The 19,410-nt window shown below is 34.2% G+C and overlaps 3 protein-coding genes and 1 pseudogene across 6 annotated transcripts; 1 reads left to right on the plus strand and 3 right to left on the minus strand.

Annotated features, from left to right (window-relative positions):
- Positions 1–5,330: 5,330 nt before the first annotated feature.
- On the minus strand, positions 5,331–9,109 carry LOC110735956 (annotated as a pseudogene).
- Positions 9,110–10,046: 937 nt separating this feature from the next.
- LOC110735957 (putative nuclease HARBI1) lies at positions 10,047–11,435 on the minus strand. The gene has a single exon (XM_021916128.1). It carries the CDS (start codon positions 11,433–11,435, stop codon positions 10,047–10,049), a length of 1,389 nt encoding a protein of 462 aa, XP_021771820.1.
- Positions 11,436–12,062: 627 nt separating this feature from the next.
- LOC110735958 (glutathione S-transferase T3-like) lies at positions 12,063–13,107 on the minus strand. Its single transcript, XM_021916129.1, has 2 exons — positions 12,996–13,107; positions 12,063–12,895 (listed from the first exon to the last, which is right to left on the minus strand). Exons 1-2 carry the CDS (start codon positions 13,105–13,107, stop codon positions 12,063–12,065), a joined length of 945 nt encoding a protein of 314 aa, XP_021771821.1.
- Positions 13,108–13,669: 562 nt separating this feature from the next.
- LOC110737023 (protein BONZAI 3-like) lies at positions 13,670–18,380 on the plus strand. Of its 4 annotated transcripts, XR_002514320.1 has the most exons (8): positions 13,670–14,167; positions 14,256–14,306; positions 15,588–15,745; positions 15,847–15,895; positions 16,045–16,101; positions 16,235–16,387; positions 16,487–16,617; positions 16,716–16,777. XR_002514320.1 is itself a non-coding variant. In XM_021917371.1 (7 exons), exons 1-7 carry the CDS (start codon positions 16,429–16,431, stop codon positions 18,265–18,267), a joined length of 663 nt encoding a protein of 220 aa, XP_021773063.1. In that variant the 5' UTR covers positions 16,425–16,428; the 3' UTR covers positions 18,268–18,380. The 4 variants fall into 4 exon arrangements, 2 of the variants coding, with proteins under 2 accessions (XP_021773063.1, XP_021773064.1); XR_002514321.1 differs by lacking the exon at positions 14,256–14,306; XM_021917371.1 differs by lacking the exons at positions 13,670–14,167; positions 14,256–14,306; positions 15,588–15,745; ... (1 more) ...; positions 16,045–16,101; positions 16,235–16,387 and adding exons at positions 16,925–16,994; positions 17,110–17,215; positions 17,382–17,458; positions 17,772–17,905; positions 18,243–18,380 and having other exon boundaries at positions 16,425–16,617.
- Positions 18,381–19,410: the final 1,030 nt, after the last annotated feature.

Consider the following 19,410-nt stretch of genomic DNA (forward strand, 5'->3'; position numbering starts at 1 on the left):
TGCCTATTTGCCTTTTTCTACTTGTGAGATGATCAAGCATGCTTGTGTTCGTATTCGATCAAACTGTGCAAAGTCCATATGTTGCTGTCCAAAGTTGATGTTATTGCTCTTTTCATTTGTTGAATAGGCTGCTAGCCTTATTTGTAAAGTTTTCTTAGTTGTTAAAAGTTTACATTGTATAAGTAAGATAAATTCTACGAGCTTCCTGTATGATTAGTAACAGGGGGTTAAATTTTTGATGGAGAGTTGTAAACTGATCGACAAAGGAGGGCCTTGTGCACCCTCGAGCAACATTTGGTAGTTACTCCTAAAGTACTTCACTAAGTTTATGTTAATTTCATTTGTGTCCCTTTCATTTTTTTTCAAAGTACAATAAGGGTTATTCTAGGTGGGGTAAAATGAGCTGAATAGAGGTTGAAGGTTGGGTTAGTTGGAACATGGAGTTTGTTTTCTCTGCAGCCATTATTTGGATTTGGGGGGATGTTTCTTTGAGGGAGTTGAAATCTAAGAAGGGGACTCTACAATCTTATTGAGGTAGATAGTCAAAGGAAAAAGAGGGAAAATGTAATTTTGAACAATTTTTGGAGTGTTTTACCGAGTTGCCACGGTCAATAACTGGATCCATTGCAGTTTAGGGTACCTACCCCCCATAGGTGTGCAAAAGTAGGCCAAAGACTTGTCTTTTCAATAGAAGCAAAAAATCATCCCAATGGGATTAATTTGTACTATTTTACCTGCACAGTTGAGCAAAAAAACTCCCACTGGATTCTTACTTTACCCTTGAATTAAATGTGGTTACTTGAACTATAATCGTATGTTGTATCTAGTTTTTAGTACTATTGGTGTTTTAGTGGTACATTGTAGTCTTTGTTAAGTACCACTGGGTGTAGATAGTTTATATAATATACTAATCCATAATTATAAGATTTATAAGGACACGAACTTGGTCTTTTAATTGAACCGTAGCATAAATTACACTGGTTACAAAAATTGCTACAATTTCTAATAGTAATTCGCCCCCCATGAACTAATTAACAAGGCGGACCATGAACTAATTAACAAGGCGGACCATGAACTAATTCACATTTGAAATACAACAAGATGGCTAAAATTAAAATTGTGAGGCCAAATTTCACGATGTTCACGTTTTTATGCTCTAATGCCTCCACCCTATGAACTACTCCACCGATGTTGTTCGGTGGTTTATCCTTCACGAGGTCTGAGTCAACATCCCATTCTTAAAACCCGCATTGGCGGCATTTATAATACGACCTCTTCGGATTGAGCTCGAACATGGAGATAGTATTAATTAAGTATAGGTAGATAGTATTTGTGTGCATACAAAAACACTTTAAACATATCGGTACCTTATATTTGACAAATGAGTTAAATCAACTATGTATTAAATAAGGAAACATACACAATTTTATTAGCTAGGGAATTGCAATGGTACCCTAACCCAACACCATGAAACCCTTAGTACCACCTCTAGGTAATAGCGGGATTTTCATTACATAATATTGTACCACTATTATCGCAGATAGTACAAATTGACAAATACCACTCTATCTAGCTCCATCGTTTTCAGGTATACCCTTCATATGATCAAATATTCCATAACCTATTTAGTGGTACCCTTGTTATTATCATACCATCAACTCATCTATAGTTTTCAGTCATACCAATGACATGGTCACATATACCGTTAATATTACAGGGGTACATTACATATGACCAAAAATACTATTTTGTCACAAATGTTCCATTTTATGCACAAATTGATGTTTATGGAATAAAGTAGGATAAGAGTTAAAGTTACCACATAAGTAGTAGCTATTTATTGAATTCATAACCCAAAACACAAAAACACTAATAGGGGAACAACCTAAATCAACTAAAACATAGTATTACATAAGGATAAATAGATAGTAACACGTTTGCATGTCCAAAACACTTTAAGAAAATTAGTAGCTTCTATTTTGTACAACCACCAGTAACACAAAGTTCGTATTACATAACGATATGTAGATAGTAATATGAATTTGCAACAAAAACAATTTGAAGACATCGAATATCTTGTATTAGGTACATACACATAAGTGACTAACACTTGGTATTAAATAAGGACAGTAGGGTATTTCAATGGTACCCTAACCCAACACAATGGAACCCTTTCTATTAGCAATATAAACCACTATATATACCATTATGGTATAGTGGTACAATTTTTTCGAGTGTGTTAATGATACAGTGGTACAATTACAGTACCATTATTCATGTAGTGGTACTTTTGACCAGCTAATTTGTACCATGACTAACGCAAAGGTGTTTTCCTACCAATTATTTGTACCACAAATACTGCAAATAGTACAATTACACAAAGAGGTAGACATAGGGGAAGGTCTAGGGAAATTACATAATTTTGTGTTTCGTTTAGTTTTTGTTTATATATGTCACATTGAAGTCAAATGTGATATTAATGTTACAAAGTTAATGGTCCTATGAAATATTGGTATTACTTGTTCATAATCTATAAACCAAAGACTTATTCCTAACAAGGGTTATGAATCTCGCCTATTTTATACACAGACTTATATCATCTTTCTAATACAAAGCGCAGGGACTAAGTTATAATGAAATACACAACCCACCATCAATAAGTTAATAGTAACATATGGTTAAAAATCCAATTTGGTTATATTTTCAAAAAGTTAAACACAAGGTTACACATCATCCCATTTCTCATTGGTAATCTTTTCAAGTAGTGGTACCCTAAGCCTAACCAGTGGTACCCTTCTGGTTAGGTTTATGATACACTTTTGTACCACTGCTATTTTTTGATACACTTTTGTACCACTGCTGAATGCACAACATCCAATACAACTTGGACAATTCCTTATCCATGTAACGCCATCATTTTTTTTTTTGGAATGCACAATTAACAAAAGACATAATATTGAACGCTAATTAGTTTCAGTAATAATATGAGAAATAATGGTTATAATAAGATCATTAAAATCTGAATTTATGTGAATAATTTTGGGTTTAGAAAACAATAACTTTGAATTGAAATATAGTCATAATTTGTACCACTTCATTTCCTAATCGGCTATATTCGGGTTCTGAATTGTACTACTGAAAATCACAATCCCAGTGGTACATATTCTCCCAAACTTTGTTCCAGGTGGTACAAAATAAACATCAAATTTGACAAATGTTTTCTGCAATCACAACATAGAAGTCATGCAACTTAAATTAGTTGCCACATCAGAAGATGGTCCTGTACCTAGAGAAGTAAAATATGCTATGGAACCATCAAGATCCCTCAATTAAATTCCCCTGGCAGAACGAATATATTCATTGGTCGACAGTAACACAAAGGTGTTTTTCGCAGCAGCTGCCTTCTTTGCATGGTTTTTTACTCTTGTAGCTTTCTCTTTTCCATTTTTTTTTCGCAGACGGGTTGCGGTTTGTTAACGGTTCGGTGTGGACGGTTTTTATCCCGGTTCAAACGGTTTTGGGTTAGAAACGGTTCGATTTTTTTTGGTTCGGTTTTTTTCAATTCGTTTCGTTAACGGGTTCGGTTCTTATACGGTTTAACATTATTTGGATCGGTTCGGTTTCAGGTTTACTAAAATATGGTTCGAGTCAGATTTCGATTTCAAAAAATCGATTTTTAATCGGTTCGATTCTCATTTGGGTCGGTTGGTTTCAAGCTAGAATTTTTCGAGTTTCTTTTTCAATTGATGAATTAATTAATCATATTCTTTATTATAATTTTTGTATTGACTTTAATTTGTTTTTGAAAGATCAAATGATGCAATCATCTATTCTAAAAATTTTGAGAATTACAATAATAGGAGTACATCATAAGAATTTGATTAGGCCAGCTTTGGTCTAATATAATTCTGAGCACAATATATATGTAGCACTTTGATGATGTTGTTTAATGAGAAGACAAAGATTATTTTTGCTTAATCCATAATTACATAAAAAAAGTCAATGAAAACAATAATGTACTTCGAATCTGTAGTAAACATGTGTGCATAATTAGATTTCATATAAAATTCATTTTAACGTGATTTTAATCTTCCTTTATAGCAAGCGGTTTGTAAACGGTTTGATTCATAAACGATTCGGTTCATAAATGTTTCGGTTTGTACACGGTTCGATGCAAACGGGTTGCGGTTTGTTAACGGTTCGGTGTAAACAGTTTTTATCGCGGTTCAAACGGTTTCGGATTGGAATGGTTTCGGGTTAGAAATGGTTCGGTTCTTTTTCGGTTCGGTTTTCATTGAGTTCGGTTTAGAACTGTTTCGGTTCCTTAACGGGTTCGGTTCTTATAGGGTTAAACATTATTGGAATCGGTTCGGTTTCTGGTTTACTAAAATATGGTTCGGATCATTTTCGATTTTAAATAATCGGTTTTTAATCGGTTCGATTCTCATTCAGGTCGGTTGGTTTCGAGCAGTTAAACGATTTCAGTTTAAAATTTGACAGTGCTATATGACATACTTCCTGTTTTATTTTTAAGTGTCTCATTTTGATTTTTACGAAGTATTTTTTTAAATAGGCTTGATTGGGCTTAGCCCATTTGGTATGTCCAATTCCAATCGTAAGGATCACAAAATTTTTTATTTTTTTTACTTGTAATAAGGTATGATAAAGAGAAAACGTTAGGACACCGTCTCAGAAGACAATTCCTAGTGCAATATGGATCACGCAATTAGATAATGACCCTATTTAGTAATTAACGATTAGCTGATTGGTAAGAGTTGATTGCATTAGCTATTTTGACTAGCTGATTGGTAAGAGCTTATTATGTGTAGTTATTTGGTAAAATTTGATTCTTAGTTGTAGTTGTTTGTTAGTTGAACACATGAAATGACAATATAGGACATTAGCAATTCATTTTTACTTCACTAAGGTAAGAAGTGGGAGGGCAAAACTGTAAATTAGAGTATCTTTTTAGGATGAAATTGTCATTTGACATCCATTACTCAATAAGCTAATCTAAAAAGCTCTATTTTTTAGCTTTTCACAAATTAGTTGTGCCTCAATCAGCTCATTAAAAAATCTCTTTAACCAAACAACCAAATTAAATGATTTATGCAGCCAAACCTCTAATTTGGTCAAATAAGCTTATTTTTTTTGTCAAAACTCTAATTACCAAACCTAGCCAATAAGATTTGCCCAATCATTTGAGCAAATAAGGACTAATGATTTGATATGAAAAACATAATTCATGATCACCATTAGAAAGGTTAACAAGAGAATAAGAATGCAAAAAACCCAGTTACAATGACACTGCCTCTTGACCACTTCACCTTTTAGTTGTCCTTCGGTTCATCAATGTTGGTCCTGAATAAGAAATCTTCACCTTCCAATTCATCTTGATACAAGCAGATTGATGGAAGGTTTAGCCTTTCACAAGGTTGATAACTATTCAATGATCTTGTGTCCTGTGGTTTGCAGCATAGAAACTTAAAACTTAATTCACTTGCACTAAGAAATTTAGCATAATAACAGAGCTGAACATAATTATGCATGATCAAATTTTTAAGAATCATTTTTGAAAGGATGCAGTCTCATGGGATTCAAATTGCATATTGGAAAGAAAAGATAGCATCATTTGGCCTAATTATTGCAAGTTTAAGTGAAGCATAGTAGCATACATCCAATAATATGAATGACATGCACCGGTAAAGTGGTATACACTCTATACAGGTTTCTATGACACACAAATCAAGTCCTCTTGTCTACTATTCTCCTCATATTCTAGTTACAAGTGTTCTATAAGTTCAATATCACTTTGATTCTCCATTTCACCTCAAGTGCTCAAATCAGAAACTCAACATTAAACATGAGTAAGTTCATTTTGGACAAAAATATATGCAAAGTTTTCATGATGGTTGTGTTGTACACTTGGCACTATATCCATAAATCTGAGTAACATAACAGGTGATATATTCCAAGAGCTTATACAAGATAACCTTAGTCTATAAAAAATTGTTTCTTCAAGTGTTATAAATTAGAATAGACTCAAAATGCGGGTTATAGGAATATGTAACATTTTCCATTCAGTAAATGAATGTTGGTTATGTTCTCACACTTAAAACCCTACCTAGTTCATAAAACATAAGAAATTAACCTAACCTTCTTTAGAGTGTAGAAGAAATAATGGAATCCATCACCAAAAGTGCTCCACTTCATTGACCATGTAAAATCAGGAGCTTCAAATAATGGACACCTAAAGTGTGGCTGCAACAGAAAAGTTAAGAAATAAAGAGGAGAAAAATCCATGCTAGAGCTTATATGATTTAGTGAACCAAAGTTTGAATGTACTACCTACCCAAACGAAATTGATATGTAGATACCATTTGGCTTCAATACCCGGTGGATGCCTTGGAGCATTGCCATGACCTTGCTAATGGTTTCAGCTTTTGGGTTTCACGGATCACCACTGTCCACGAACAATACATCCTTAAATGACAAGTATATCCAAACTTGGCAAATTAAAAGCCAATGTGCACTTACAAAAGAAATATTTAAGGCTAAGCTACTAATATTGTTCTCACCATTGTTCCTTTCTCAATAACAACATAAAAGAACCATCTGCGAATGGCAAGTCTAGCATGTCCGCAACCATGGCCTTTATTTCTGACATTTAAGGCAGCACAAATCATCCAAAGTTAAGATAAAGGGGGCAAGAAAGTGCAACAATAAGTACTGCTAAACCAAAATGCATTCAAAATCAGTCAAGACAAACAGCTTGACAATCATACTTTCCACAAGTGATTAAACCTCGAATCTTCTCTAAATTCAAATTGAATTTTAATGAAAGGGCAACAATTAGCAACAACAACACATTGAATAAGCACAAAATGATGTACACCTTAAAAATATCCGAGCATGTCCGTGGAAGGCTATATATTTGTTCACACCAAAAATCAATAGCATCATACAAGATAATCAATGACAATAGGCTATAAATTCAATCCAATTCCAAAATTCGAATCTGGGACAAACTTAAAGAATTAAGCTTTCAACAACAATGTGTTAGCAAAATGACAACAATGGCATAGAATTCACAACAGCAAGCAAGATGATTGTAACATTGAAGGAAGAAAATCCCACAAAGAAATGCACGAACCTTTGAATTCCTTCAACAACAATCTTTTCTGCACTTTCTCAACAGTAATTGGGGATAAATCAGTGCAAGTGATATTCTTAATCCCATTTTTATACATTTCATCACTTAATTGGGAATTTCCATAACCCAATTCCAAAACCTAAAAATTGAACAAATGAAACTTATCAAATTCATATCAAGCCCAAAAAAACTTCAGTATTAACATTCTACCAAAAAAAAAAAAAAAAAAAATGAAACAGAGAAAATACAAAGGAATTAGGTTGAATATTCTCCAAAATTAGGTGATGAAAATGGGAATAATCTTTGAGCCATTCATAATATTCTTCCTTAGCAAATCTATCGTTCCTAAAAGAAAATTTTAGAAATTAAATTAGATGCAATAAATTTGAGCAAATTTTTTTAGAGTGAAATTAAAATTAGAAACAGGGGAGAGAGGACAAACCAGTAAAGTGGATCAAGATAAGTCAAAACGGAAGAGGATACTACTGTATCTTCGAGATTCTTCTTCTCATAATCCATTGATGATAGATTCTGGGTACCTTTGATTTCAGAAGGTTTTCTTAAACCCTAGATTGAGCAAGAGCGACGACAAGTAGGGGTGACAAAAACTGATCCGACCCTGAAAACCCGACCCGAAAATAGCGGGTTAAGGTTGAGAATTTCGACACGAAAACTTAAATGAGTTGACACGAACCCGAGCCGAAATTAAATAGGTTAGGTTAAGGTTGAAAATTTCAACTCGAAAATGATCCACGTAACCCGAAATTCTTTTCGGGTCAAAATCAGGTCGGGTCAACCCGAAAAAAGTCTTTTTTAAAAAAAAAAGTTATTAGGCCCAAGCCCAAATTGAAAGGTGAAAACCAAAAAACCCTAAAACTTAAACAGTTGTTTTTATTTACTCTTTTCACCTTTTCTCTCTCCCGACTTTCATTTAGATGACGGAATGGTATTTGTTGGCTTGCTGGGCCGTTATGGTATTAAAGGAACAGATCATAACTTTCAGGATAGTTGAAGTGCAAATTCTTGTCCATTTTATGGAAATTCAAATTGGATCTCTTAGTTGCTTTCAGGATTACATGAGATATAATAATTTTAAGGAATTATACACTTTAATAATCCCAACTTTGCTCAATTTACTTTAAATAATCCCAACTTTCACCTACGTTTTTTTTCTTTAATCCGGATTACTGGTTACCTGTAGAAAGGGTCAATTTTTTTTAAAAAACAAATTATATCACACGTTTTGCACTCTAATTGGTTCAAAAATATAAAAGAAAAAAATAATTTAAGGGGCCGTTTGGTTCACACGGGGGAATCGGAATGGAATGCAGAAAGGGAATGAAGGAGAAAGGAACGGATTAACCCTGATTTGCCCTAGTTGTTTGGTTGTATCTAGGAAACGGAATGAAATGTTGACTGATATCCTTTGTGACTGTTTGGTTCAAACTAGGGAATCAAACCATTCTACACAAATTCATTAGTGATATAGCAAAAAACTTCAACAATGGCAAATTCTATAGAAAATTCAATCACCATGAAGGCATTTATGAACAAATTAAAGAGTAATATCAGTTTAAAACAAGACAAATCCACAAATTTACATAAATTAAAAAAAAAATAACATGAAGGCGGCGATGAAGGCGGTGGTGGGAGGTTTGGATTAACTGGTAGGAATGAAGGTGGTGAAGAAGATGAAGAATTAGGATGTAGAAGAATGGTGGGAGGCGACTCCGAATCCTGCAAATTACTCCCACTGCCCCTCATTTCACCCTCCATAACACCACTTCCACCTTCATTCTTCAACTTAAACATTATATGAACTCCATCAACCTCAACCTTTTGAACCTGATTACCATTAATCTTACTCAAGAACTCACTATAAGGTACAGTTACAAATGTCGTCGGAGGCCTTGGTTCGGAACCCGTTAACGGAAACCCAGGCCTAAAAAGCCTCATAACAAATATCACAATCCCTAATTGCAAAAGCAAAACCCCAATTTCTTGAGCTTGAATCAATGGCTGACATCGCCATTTCCCCCCAAAACCTTTAAACCAACTCTTACCCTCTTTCTCTCTCCTCGACGAAGAAGAAGAAGACGACGACGGTGGAGAGGCTTGAGAGGAGAGAGAAAGGGGCGTGAGTAATGAAGGGGAATGGGAATGCAAAAGGTTAGGGGGGGTGGGGAATGGGTTTAGGTGAAACCCAAAATAAAATGGGTGAATGGGAATGACAAAATTGTAAAAACAAACACCAATAAAGGGAATCATTCTGATTCCCTTTTCCCTATTCCAGCGAACCAAAACTCTCTGATTTCTCTGATTCTCTGTTAAACCCTAAAACTTTTACTCCATTCTCAACCGACAAGGCTTAACAAGTCAAAGTCTTTAAGAGCATGAGCATTGGTGAGGTTACTCACACCTATGCAAATCACCTTATTTATCTCTTTTCCAAATCATCTTCCACCTCACTTTCCACTATCTTAAGCTACTAGTATAAGTCACCTTATTTATTTATCTACAATGGTGAGGTTACTCACCATTCTCTCTCCTAATTTTTTTTATACTACCCCATCATTTATTCTTTCTCACTCTTGTTTTATTTATTATTTTTTAAAACATGTATTACTCTCTATTATTTATTTGTAATTTTTGAACTTACATAATTAATTAAAAAAAGTTAAACATTGTTAATTTTTTTCTTTTTAATTAGAGCATTTTAAATAGAACAATATTAACAATCACTTATGTATGTAAGTTGTTTCAATTTTTTTTCTAATTTTTGAAATGAAAAGTACAAAAATAATATAAAATTTAAATAACATAGCTTATATAGCAAAGACATCTATTAAAAATTAAAATACAATGTTCATTAACAACGACTTTGGTCATCTCTTCATTCGTTGCCGAAACGTCCCCATATATGCTCAACCAAGTCATTTTTTAGTGCAATATGGGTCTCCCTATCACGAACATTATTTCTATTTTCCATATAACCATTTAGATTGAGCCTATCCAATCGTCCACTTCTCACGGTAAATGGTTGGTTGTTGTTACCAGTTGGTGATCCAGCTAAATTTTGCGGTTGATCATTGATAAATTCAGTTGCATCATAATGCAAATATCCATCTCGCTCATCTTCAACAATCATATTGTGCATGATAATACAAGCCATTACGATTTTCAATAAAATTTCGGTCGACCATGCTAGACTTGGTTGACGTATTATTGCAAATCGAGCTTGTAACACTCCAAAGGCACGTTCAACGTCCTTTCGATAACTCTCTTGCTTCTTGGTAAATAATTTGTGCTTACCAGTTTGTGGATGTTTGATTGCTGGGATAAATGTTGCCCATTTCGGATAGATACCGTCTGTAAGATAATAACCCATATTGTATGTATTTCCGTTGACATTGAAGGTAACCTCTGGAGCTTTTCCCTCACATATATCAGAGAACACCGGCGACCGTTGGAGGACATTTATATCATTACAAGAACCTGGGGTGCCAAAAAAAGCATGCCATATCCACAAGTCTTGCGAAGCAACAGCCTCCAAGATCACCGTTGCTGTTTTACTTCTACCTTGATACATTCCTTTCCATGCACGCGGACAATTTTTCCACTCCCAATGCATGCAATCAATGCTGCCCATCATACCAGGAAATCCACGAACATAACTTTCACGGAGGAGTTGTTCAGCATCCATAGTACTCGCTCTCCTCAAGTACTTTGGTCCAAATTGAGCTACGACCCCTTCAACAAAGTGAGCAAGACCTTCTCTTGCAGTACTTGACGCAATTTTAAGATACCCGTCAACTGCATCGGCAGATGTACCGTATGCTAACATTCGAATTGCTGCAGTGCATTTTTGGAGGGGGGATGCACCTAGTCTTCCGGTGGCATCCGGCCTTTGTTGAAAGTAAACATCACTTTCGCTTAGTTTATTAACAATGCGTGTGAACACATTCTTCCGCATGCGAAACCGTCGACGAAACATATTATCAGGGTACAATGGTTGGGGACTAAAGTAATCGTTATATAACTGAATATCAGCATATTCTCGATCTCTTGGTACATACCACCTTTGGTACGTAGGTTCAAGAGTGAAGGGGACCTGGTAAGGTGATGTTACAAAGGGAACAACAGCTATATTGATCGCTTCCTCGATCAAGTCATCTTCTTTTCGCCTTTGGGTAATTGATTCATGCCACTCTACATAGTCGTTCACCATGTAATCAAATAACCCTGAACTAGATGAACTAGAAGAATTTGAATCAGAGTTCATTTTGTAATATTTTTTGGTAGAGAGGAAGAGAGAGGTTTCTTTTTTTATGTAGAAATAATACTTATATTTATGTATTGAAATATGAAGTGTAGCCCCCTTATTTATAACTTCTAAAATTATTCAAAACAAATAACTAGTAATTATTATGATATATGGGCACACAAGTATAAGAGATATGATTTTCGAGGAGGTTTACAGATTTTTTACATTGGTAATTCATTGAATGGATAAACAACTCAAAAAGATTACATTTCTGATAAGGTTTGTAGATTTCTTTTGTATGACAATTCAATATATGGGTACACATAACAGTTTAAGATGAGATTCTCTGATATTGCTTACAGATTTTCTGTCAACATGTGATATTTCAATGTAGCATTGCATGTCGGTCATATTTTACAAAATTTCTCATTATGGAGCTAATTTTATATTATTATTATTTACAAGAAATAATTTATTGGGTAATAAACAAAGAGCATTTAAATTACGCATATTTCGTAGTGGAAATTCCGTCGCTATACAGCCTGTTTCTTGTAGTGGAAATTGTTAAAACAACATAAGTAACATTACATCAATTAAAACTAGAATAATACACATGTAGTTTGACTACCTTAATTGATATTTAAACTAGCCTAGAAGATGTGCAAATTCTTGCTTTAATTTTAGATATATTTCCTTTTCTTCTTCAGATAGAATTGGTTTTGCAAGAAGGACATTAAATAGCTTGAACCTTTTTTCTTCTTGTTTCTTCCGAGCTTTGATGGCATCTCGCTCCTTTTGATACTCTAGCATACGTTCTGCTACATCAATTCGCCTTTCATCAACATCTTTGTGTTGACCTTTCATCACATTCATCTCTAATAGGGCTTCGGTAAACGACTCTAAATTTTTAATTTCAGAACTACCCCCTATTTGAATTCCAGAATTGACAATAGATTTACCTTTTCTTTTTGATGCTTTCACCCCGTCAGGACGACGGCGACGAGTATGAGTTTTTGGATCTTCATCAGTTGGAGTATCTGGTTCTGATCTTTTCGAATTTCCACCATCACTAGAAGGTAAATCTAGGTCTATTGGCTTCCATTTGTCTAACTCTCTCAACATCTCCCAACAACCAATTAAACCAAAGCGTGAACCATTACACGTCCCTCTATATATTTCATGAGCTTCGGTCATTTTATCATGAGTGTTGGTACCACTCATATACCTTTTTTTTGCTTCACTATAGCAACCAACCCATGTACTCACATCTTTATTTATTCTTGCCCACCGACTTTTCATAGATCTTAAAGTTCTAGGGCGCATGGTAGATGGATTTTCTTCTCTGGCTTGATCATAAAGGGATTGTATGTTCCTCCACATTATGGCCAAACTTTGATCTGTTGCCGTCTCTGGATCTTCAACTGAACATTCTACCCAAGCCGAAACGAGCGCATCATCTTCTTTTGCACCCCATTTTTCTGCCCCGACAACAGATCAAAGTTTGGCCATAATGAGTGTTGCTCCCGTGGGGAGCTTCAATAACATCATCATCACCTACACCGTCAACATCATCATTACCTTGTTGTGGAACCCTTGGATCATCGAGTGGGGTTAAGTTACTGCTTCTTTCTCCCTCAGGAGTTGTTGGACTATTTTGAATTATTTGGTTCACACCATAATGTTGTGACATCGGGAACATAAAACCAGATGGATAATTCTGGGGAATTTGTTGCAAATTTTGGTTTGAAAATTGGTTTGAGAATTGTTGTGTGTAATTTTGGTTTGGAAATTGATTTGGAAATTGTTGTAGAAATTGTTGGTTTGGATGCATTGGTTGGTTAGAAATGTTATAAAATAACATTCTTTGAGCATTTGGATTAGTAGGGTTATTTGGATTAAAATGAAAATTACTTTGGAAATTTGGAGAATTGGAAGATTGGTTATTTGGATTATTTTGAGAGGAACCACTTCCGTAATTAGGATTATTAAGATCCATAATCACAAAATATTTTTATAATGAAAAATAGAAGGGTGAAATTTTAAGGGTGAAAAACTATATCAATATTAGGCTCTATTTATAGATAAAATTATAAGTATACCGTTGGTGAAATTAATTTTTCGAAATATGTTAAAATTACCGTTAGAGCAATAATTGCAATATTGAGTGTAAAAGATATAAAGAGTAGTTGCATTTTACAGCATCTCAAGCAAATAGCAATACAACTTGTCATATTCATGAAAAGTGATTCAACTACAATAGTTGGGTAGCCTAAAGTCATATTTTAAAATATTCATGACCAAGTGTCATGTGATAATTGGACTTAAAAAAAAAAATCAGACTCCCTTGTAAAAGAAGTTAGCAACTCACAGCAACTGTCAGTAACGCTTCAGAGAGTATGTAATGAGTCAACTCACAAGAGGAGAGAGAGAGTTATGAGGAGGGTTGCTCCTCACCGATGTGCATGCTCTGAAAAAACCACCTTGTTCTATATAATGCACTCTGCTTTTATTCTTTTCTATCTATCAAACCTCCCTATTTCTCCTGGTTAAGAAACTTTCATTTTCTCAATATTTATTTAAAACAAAAAAAACACTCAGTTTTCATTTTAATGGGAAATTTGATTAATAACCGCATTTGCAATTACAACCCCGAATCACTGCCTCCAGCAGATTTAGATGACAACCTCAAAGCACCAGCACCGGCACCGGAACCAGCACCTTCTTATGCCAATTATAACTCAAATATCGAGGTAAACCCGCCTTATTTAGAAGTTTGTAATTCGTGATTTGTTGTGGAGATTATACCCAGTATTGTAATGTTCTTCTTCTTTTTTTTAGTTATCATTTTCACTCAAAATACAGTCGGGTGAGCTCAATGAAAATCCCAGGGTATGTGTCTTTTCGTCCGACGGGTAGTTTGGTTCAGTCCCTTTTTTTTTTTTTTTTTTTTTTTTTTTTTTTTGTTTTTAACCTGTAAATCAATGAAGCAGCAGGGATGGAATTTATGCTCTAATCTATTATTTCTTTTCAATATGATCCAAGAATTAATATATTTATTTATTATATTATTTTTTTGAAATTGAATGAGCTTGAACTATATTCTATCTTCCTTTTGTTTGGATAGAAGAAATGGAAGGAAATAAAGAGAAGATGGAGTGAGGAGGACAAGTTCTCTTGTTTAAGTATAATCTCTCCAAAATTGGAGAGATTTGGAGTGTAAAATGTTTTTTTTTTTTTTTTTTTTTTCCTTTGGGAAATTCTACAAGGTGGCCTTCAAGAATCAGAAATTCTATGTGGAAGACCAATTTTTTTTTGAGTGACTTCAATTAATTTTGCCACTACATAGGAAAATTGGTCTTATAATTTTTTTTTTTTTTTTTTTTTTTCCAAATAATGAATTTCTGCTGAACTAGTTTTATTTTTTGGGAATTTTTGATCCAGTTGACAAGGTGGAGGGCGGTTGAAAATCAAAATAGATAAGAATGGATAATTTGTCATAAACCACACTTTAAAATTGCGTTTTTGTGTATAATCACCTTTTAAAAAAACTTTATTAAAAAAAAAAAACCTTCAAAACAAACTTGTAAGAAGAGAGATCTGATTCATTTTTTTTTTTTTTAATATATTGTTTTTAACGAACCACCTTTAGCCAGGTTCCAATATTTGAGTCACAATTTTTGGCGTTGATTTCTCTATAACCCCCAGTTTTACTGCCATGGCAGCTCCACCACCGATTAATTGTGGATTTTATTTTGTAATGGATGCAAGTTTTAGAAGGTGTTAAGGTGATTTAGGAAGTTTGGTGATGGGGAAGACATGAGAAAGAGAGAAAATGGTAAAATAATAAATAACATACTTATTTTTCTTCAAAAAAAATAAAAAAAATAACATACTTATTTTGATTTTTTTAAAAAAGGTAAAATATTAAACCCAAGGACCTAACTTTTTTTAACTACAGTAGTTAATTTTTGTCGGAAAAGTAAACATAGGTCAACGGTGAGCTCTAACGGTGAGAAAAAAAGGTGGAAGGTCCTTAATGGTGAAAAATGTGAAAAGTGAGGTCTTGATTGTATGCTTAACTCGTCTTTCCATATTGCTTTTTTCAAGCATTTGTAAGTTTGTCATTTCACAAAATTTCTGAGTAATGTTATTCTCCTACACACTACACAGAGCAATCTGCTGCTAGCAATATTCAAGGGGGAAAAGGACGAGGAGATTATTAAAGAAATTGGTCGTACAGAGGTCTTTGAGGGCAGTTCAGAGTTAGATCTTTTCCGGTCTAATAAACTGCCAGTCAAATATTGTTTTGGGGACAATCAGCCATTAATGTAAGCTTTATCTTTGTGTCCTTTCAACTTTGGACAATTATGTCTGCTAAAGCTTTCACAATTCGGACTAAAGCATATTCCTTATGTTTGCTTCATATCAGCTTACGTCTCTATCACGTCTATCCAGAAAATCACAGCACACTTGTAGCGGTAATACCTCGACTTAAGAATTTTCTAACTTGTCTAATTTTCTGGTGAATTAGTTGGCTGTTTGCTGTCTTAATGACATATTTATTACTAAGCTATATAAAAGTATTTGAAAAGGTTATGTTTTTTAGACTACATATTATCTCTTGCAGGATCTCATGTTGCATGAGGAAGAACTTCTTGCAGAAAGCAGCGTTCTTCTGTCTCAGGTATATATACCCTTCTTCCCAAATGTCTCAAGTATGAGGCAACTTGCATTTAGTGCTAGATTGAGACTCATGATTGTATTTTTGAAGCTTGAATATTGTTCTTTTCTAATGTTTTTCTTTTGCACTTCATCAGATTGTTGTAGGTATGGAGAGTACTTGTTCTCTACGTCTAGAAAACAAACAAATGGGACAACATATAGGAACGCTGACTGTTCAAGCAGAGGAGACTGTGGCATCAAGAGGTCTATTGATCAAAATTTGTACCCATAATGGAATTTCTAAAAAGGTTGTTTCATTATCTTCTAATCTACCCTAGTGAATAATCTCATGTCAATAATTTTTTACAGATGGAATTTTCATTTCATTCTTCTGCTTATGTTTCTAGGGTCAATTCCTGAAAGTATTAAAAAAAATGCAAACGGGACAGCCAATGAAATCTGCACCACGGAACTGGTGAAGAACAATCCGAAACCTGAGTGGAGTGTCTATCTTAATATGCAGCAAATTGGTGGCAAGGCAAGTATACCTAGTTCTTGATATCTCTTCTTTTGATTGGCTAAGAAACTAGATGTATATAGTTCGTTTAGCAAAGAAAATCCTGTTATTTTTTGCAGGGTGACGAGTTAATCATTGAAGGCTATAACTTCAGCAGCAATCGCAATCATACTTTATTTGGGTAAAAATATTCTTTTTGGTTCCCTATGTTTTTTTTTTTTTTTTTTTTTTTTTTTTTTTTTTTTTAAAATAAATTCTTTTCAGTATATCTCTGCTTTTCAGCAACCTCTACAGTAGATAGTTGATTTAGATAGTATTTTTCATATAGCACATGGCAGGCACCAGTATCCGATCTAGCAAAACGTAACAGTGAGGAGTCTTCTCATGGTCTTAAAAAGGTGCTTCAGTATGCTTCCTTAAGGATGATACATTGACCTTTCCCCTCCCTTTATCTATTCTATGCATTGCAATGTTACATTATTTGTGAATGATGATTGATGTTGATTGTGACAGAATCGTAACAGTCAGCTATCTGTGGATATTCTTGAAAGTCATAGCTTCCTTGACTTTATTAACAATGGTTACGAGATTGGTCTCATGGTAGCTGTCGATTTTGCTGGTATGTTTTCGTTGTATGAGTTCTGATTATATTTGGTGCTGATGTTAGATCATATAGTAGTTGCTATATCTTTTGGAGTTTTGATTGTACAATATAAGAGGCTTGTAGCTCATCTACACTTAGCATTTTCAATATGCTCACCAATGGTGTTCCTCATCTCATCTAGTGACAGATGTAGACCCAGAAGGCTTGGATCCCTTTCACATCATCGATTCCTCTGGCAATTTGAATGCCTATCTGCAAGTAAGTCATCTTCACCAGAATTCTTTGATGTTTTTTTTAATATGATAACGATCACGTGTCAATTTTTTTTTTTTTACTTTAATTTTTATATGGAACCACCTATAATTGTGAAGAATCATAATACAATCTTTTTGTTACATATACGGATAATGGACACACATTAAAGGAAATGAAAGGTCAAGATATTTTTAGCTCTTATTTTATTTTTTTATTTTTGATTTTTAAATTTGAATTTTGGTGTGGTTGATTTCCAAGTCTCATTTAGAAAAGAAACAGTACCTCTGAGAGCACCTTCACAACATTCTATTTGCAGGTTTTGAAGGATATTGGTAGGGCTATTGAACATTACGATTCTGATCGACGTTTCCCTGCTTGGTGTTTTGGAGGAAAACTAACGGGAAAATGTTGTCCTGCATCAACTTGGAACCGGATTCAACCAATTGTGTGGTAGGAACAATTAAGTTTGAAATCACTTGAGATTACAGTGCTTTTTTCTTATTGCACTCTTTAAGATCTCTATAAAGCTAATTATTTTCAATAGGAATACCCAGAACTTAAATTAATACTGCTAACACTCAAAACTTATCAATGAAAAGGACTCTAGCTATTGTGCAACTATCCCCGGCTTATTTTTGTTGAAAAATATTTCTAGCCTCAGCTTTGCTTTGCCGAACTTGATTTTGCTGAACTAAACTTAACTTTGATTGAAATTTATTTATAATTAGCTGAGGAGAGCACAGAGCCTATGTGGTTAATGCTGATAGTAACTTTTTTGTCTTTACAGGTTAAAGGAGTTGAAGGTATTTTAGAAGCCTATCGCTCTGCTTTGGCAGAGGTCAAGTTTCACAGCCCCACCTCATTGAGTGAGGTGATTGAGAAAGCCTCTAGCTTTGTCTCCGAGCCTTGTGACCGTAATTGTCGGAAGTACTATGTATTACTTATTGTAACGGTAAGCATGCAATATATGACTGTAATTGTGTTTGGGTAATGCCTGCATATTATTTTTCTTAATAATTTGAAACACTACTATATGTGTAGAATGGAGACTTGCTTGGTATTCAAGATACCATTGATTCTTTGGTAAAAGCATCCAACTTACCATTGTCAATCCTTATTGTCGGGGTTGGTGATGACAAAAGATTTGAGAAGATGAAGGTAAGGGTCAACTTCTTTTGGTGATGACAGTTTACGTGAATATATTATTGATGGATTATATATATACACTACTAACATGCTTGATAACAGAAACTTTGTCCTGGGCATCTGCTGAAGGATTTTAAAGGTGTTTTGGCTCTGAGAGATATAGTACGCTTCATGCCAAAGTGTAATGTGTCTGGTGAGTCGAACACTGCTAAAGTGATACTTTTTCTGTATCCGTTTTTTGTACTAAATAATTAATATGTTCATTACTGCCTTGTATGTGTTATTTTCAAACACATTGGAAGGCATCAAAATATAGTTTCACTTAAAGTTGGAAGTATTTCCAATCTCTTCATAGTTCATTTTGTCTTTGATTTTGAGCTTATTGCCTTGTGATGATAGCAATCTGAGCATCACAGAGGTATCATGTTGGAATTTAGAGCAATTTTGGTTTTGAGAATAGCTAAGAGAAAATGATCAATTCATTTTGAATATATATATACCTCTGTTTCTATATGATGGTCACAATTACTATAACAACAAATACCAAGGAGGTTAGGAAAGTCTAGAGTGGTGTGTGTGATGGCAGAGAAGTGTAAACCAAAGTAGGGTGGGGTGATGTGATGGCAGTGAAGTGTAAACCAAAGTTAAAAACAGGATTATATAAGAAGCGGGTAAACTAAAGTAATTTTCTAAGACAAAACATAGCAGTAAAATTATGGAGGAAAATAAGAAGTGAATATTTGGTTTAACTTTTCTTTAAAATATTTGTCTTTTGGTTGAAATGTTTGGCTTTATAACCTGGAAAATTC

Source organism: Chenopodium quinoa, unplaced genomic scaffold (assembly GCF_001683475.1).
Source record: "Chenopodium quinoa cultivar QQ74 unplaced genomic scaffold, ASM168347v1, whole genome shotgun sequence".
NCBI classification, from domain to species: Eukaryota; Viridiplantae; Streptophyta; class Magnoliopsida; order Caryophyllales; family Amaranthaceae; genus Chenopodium; species Chenopodium quinoa.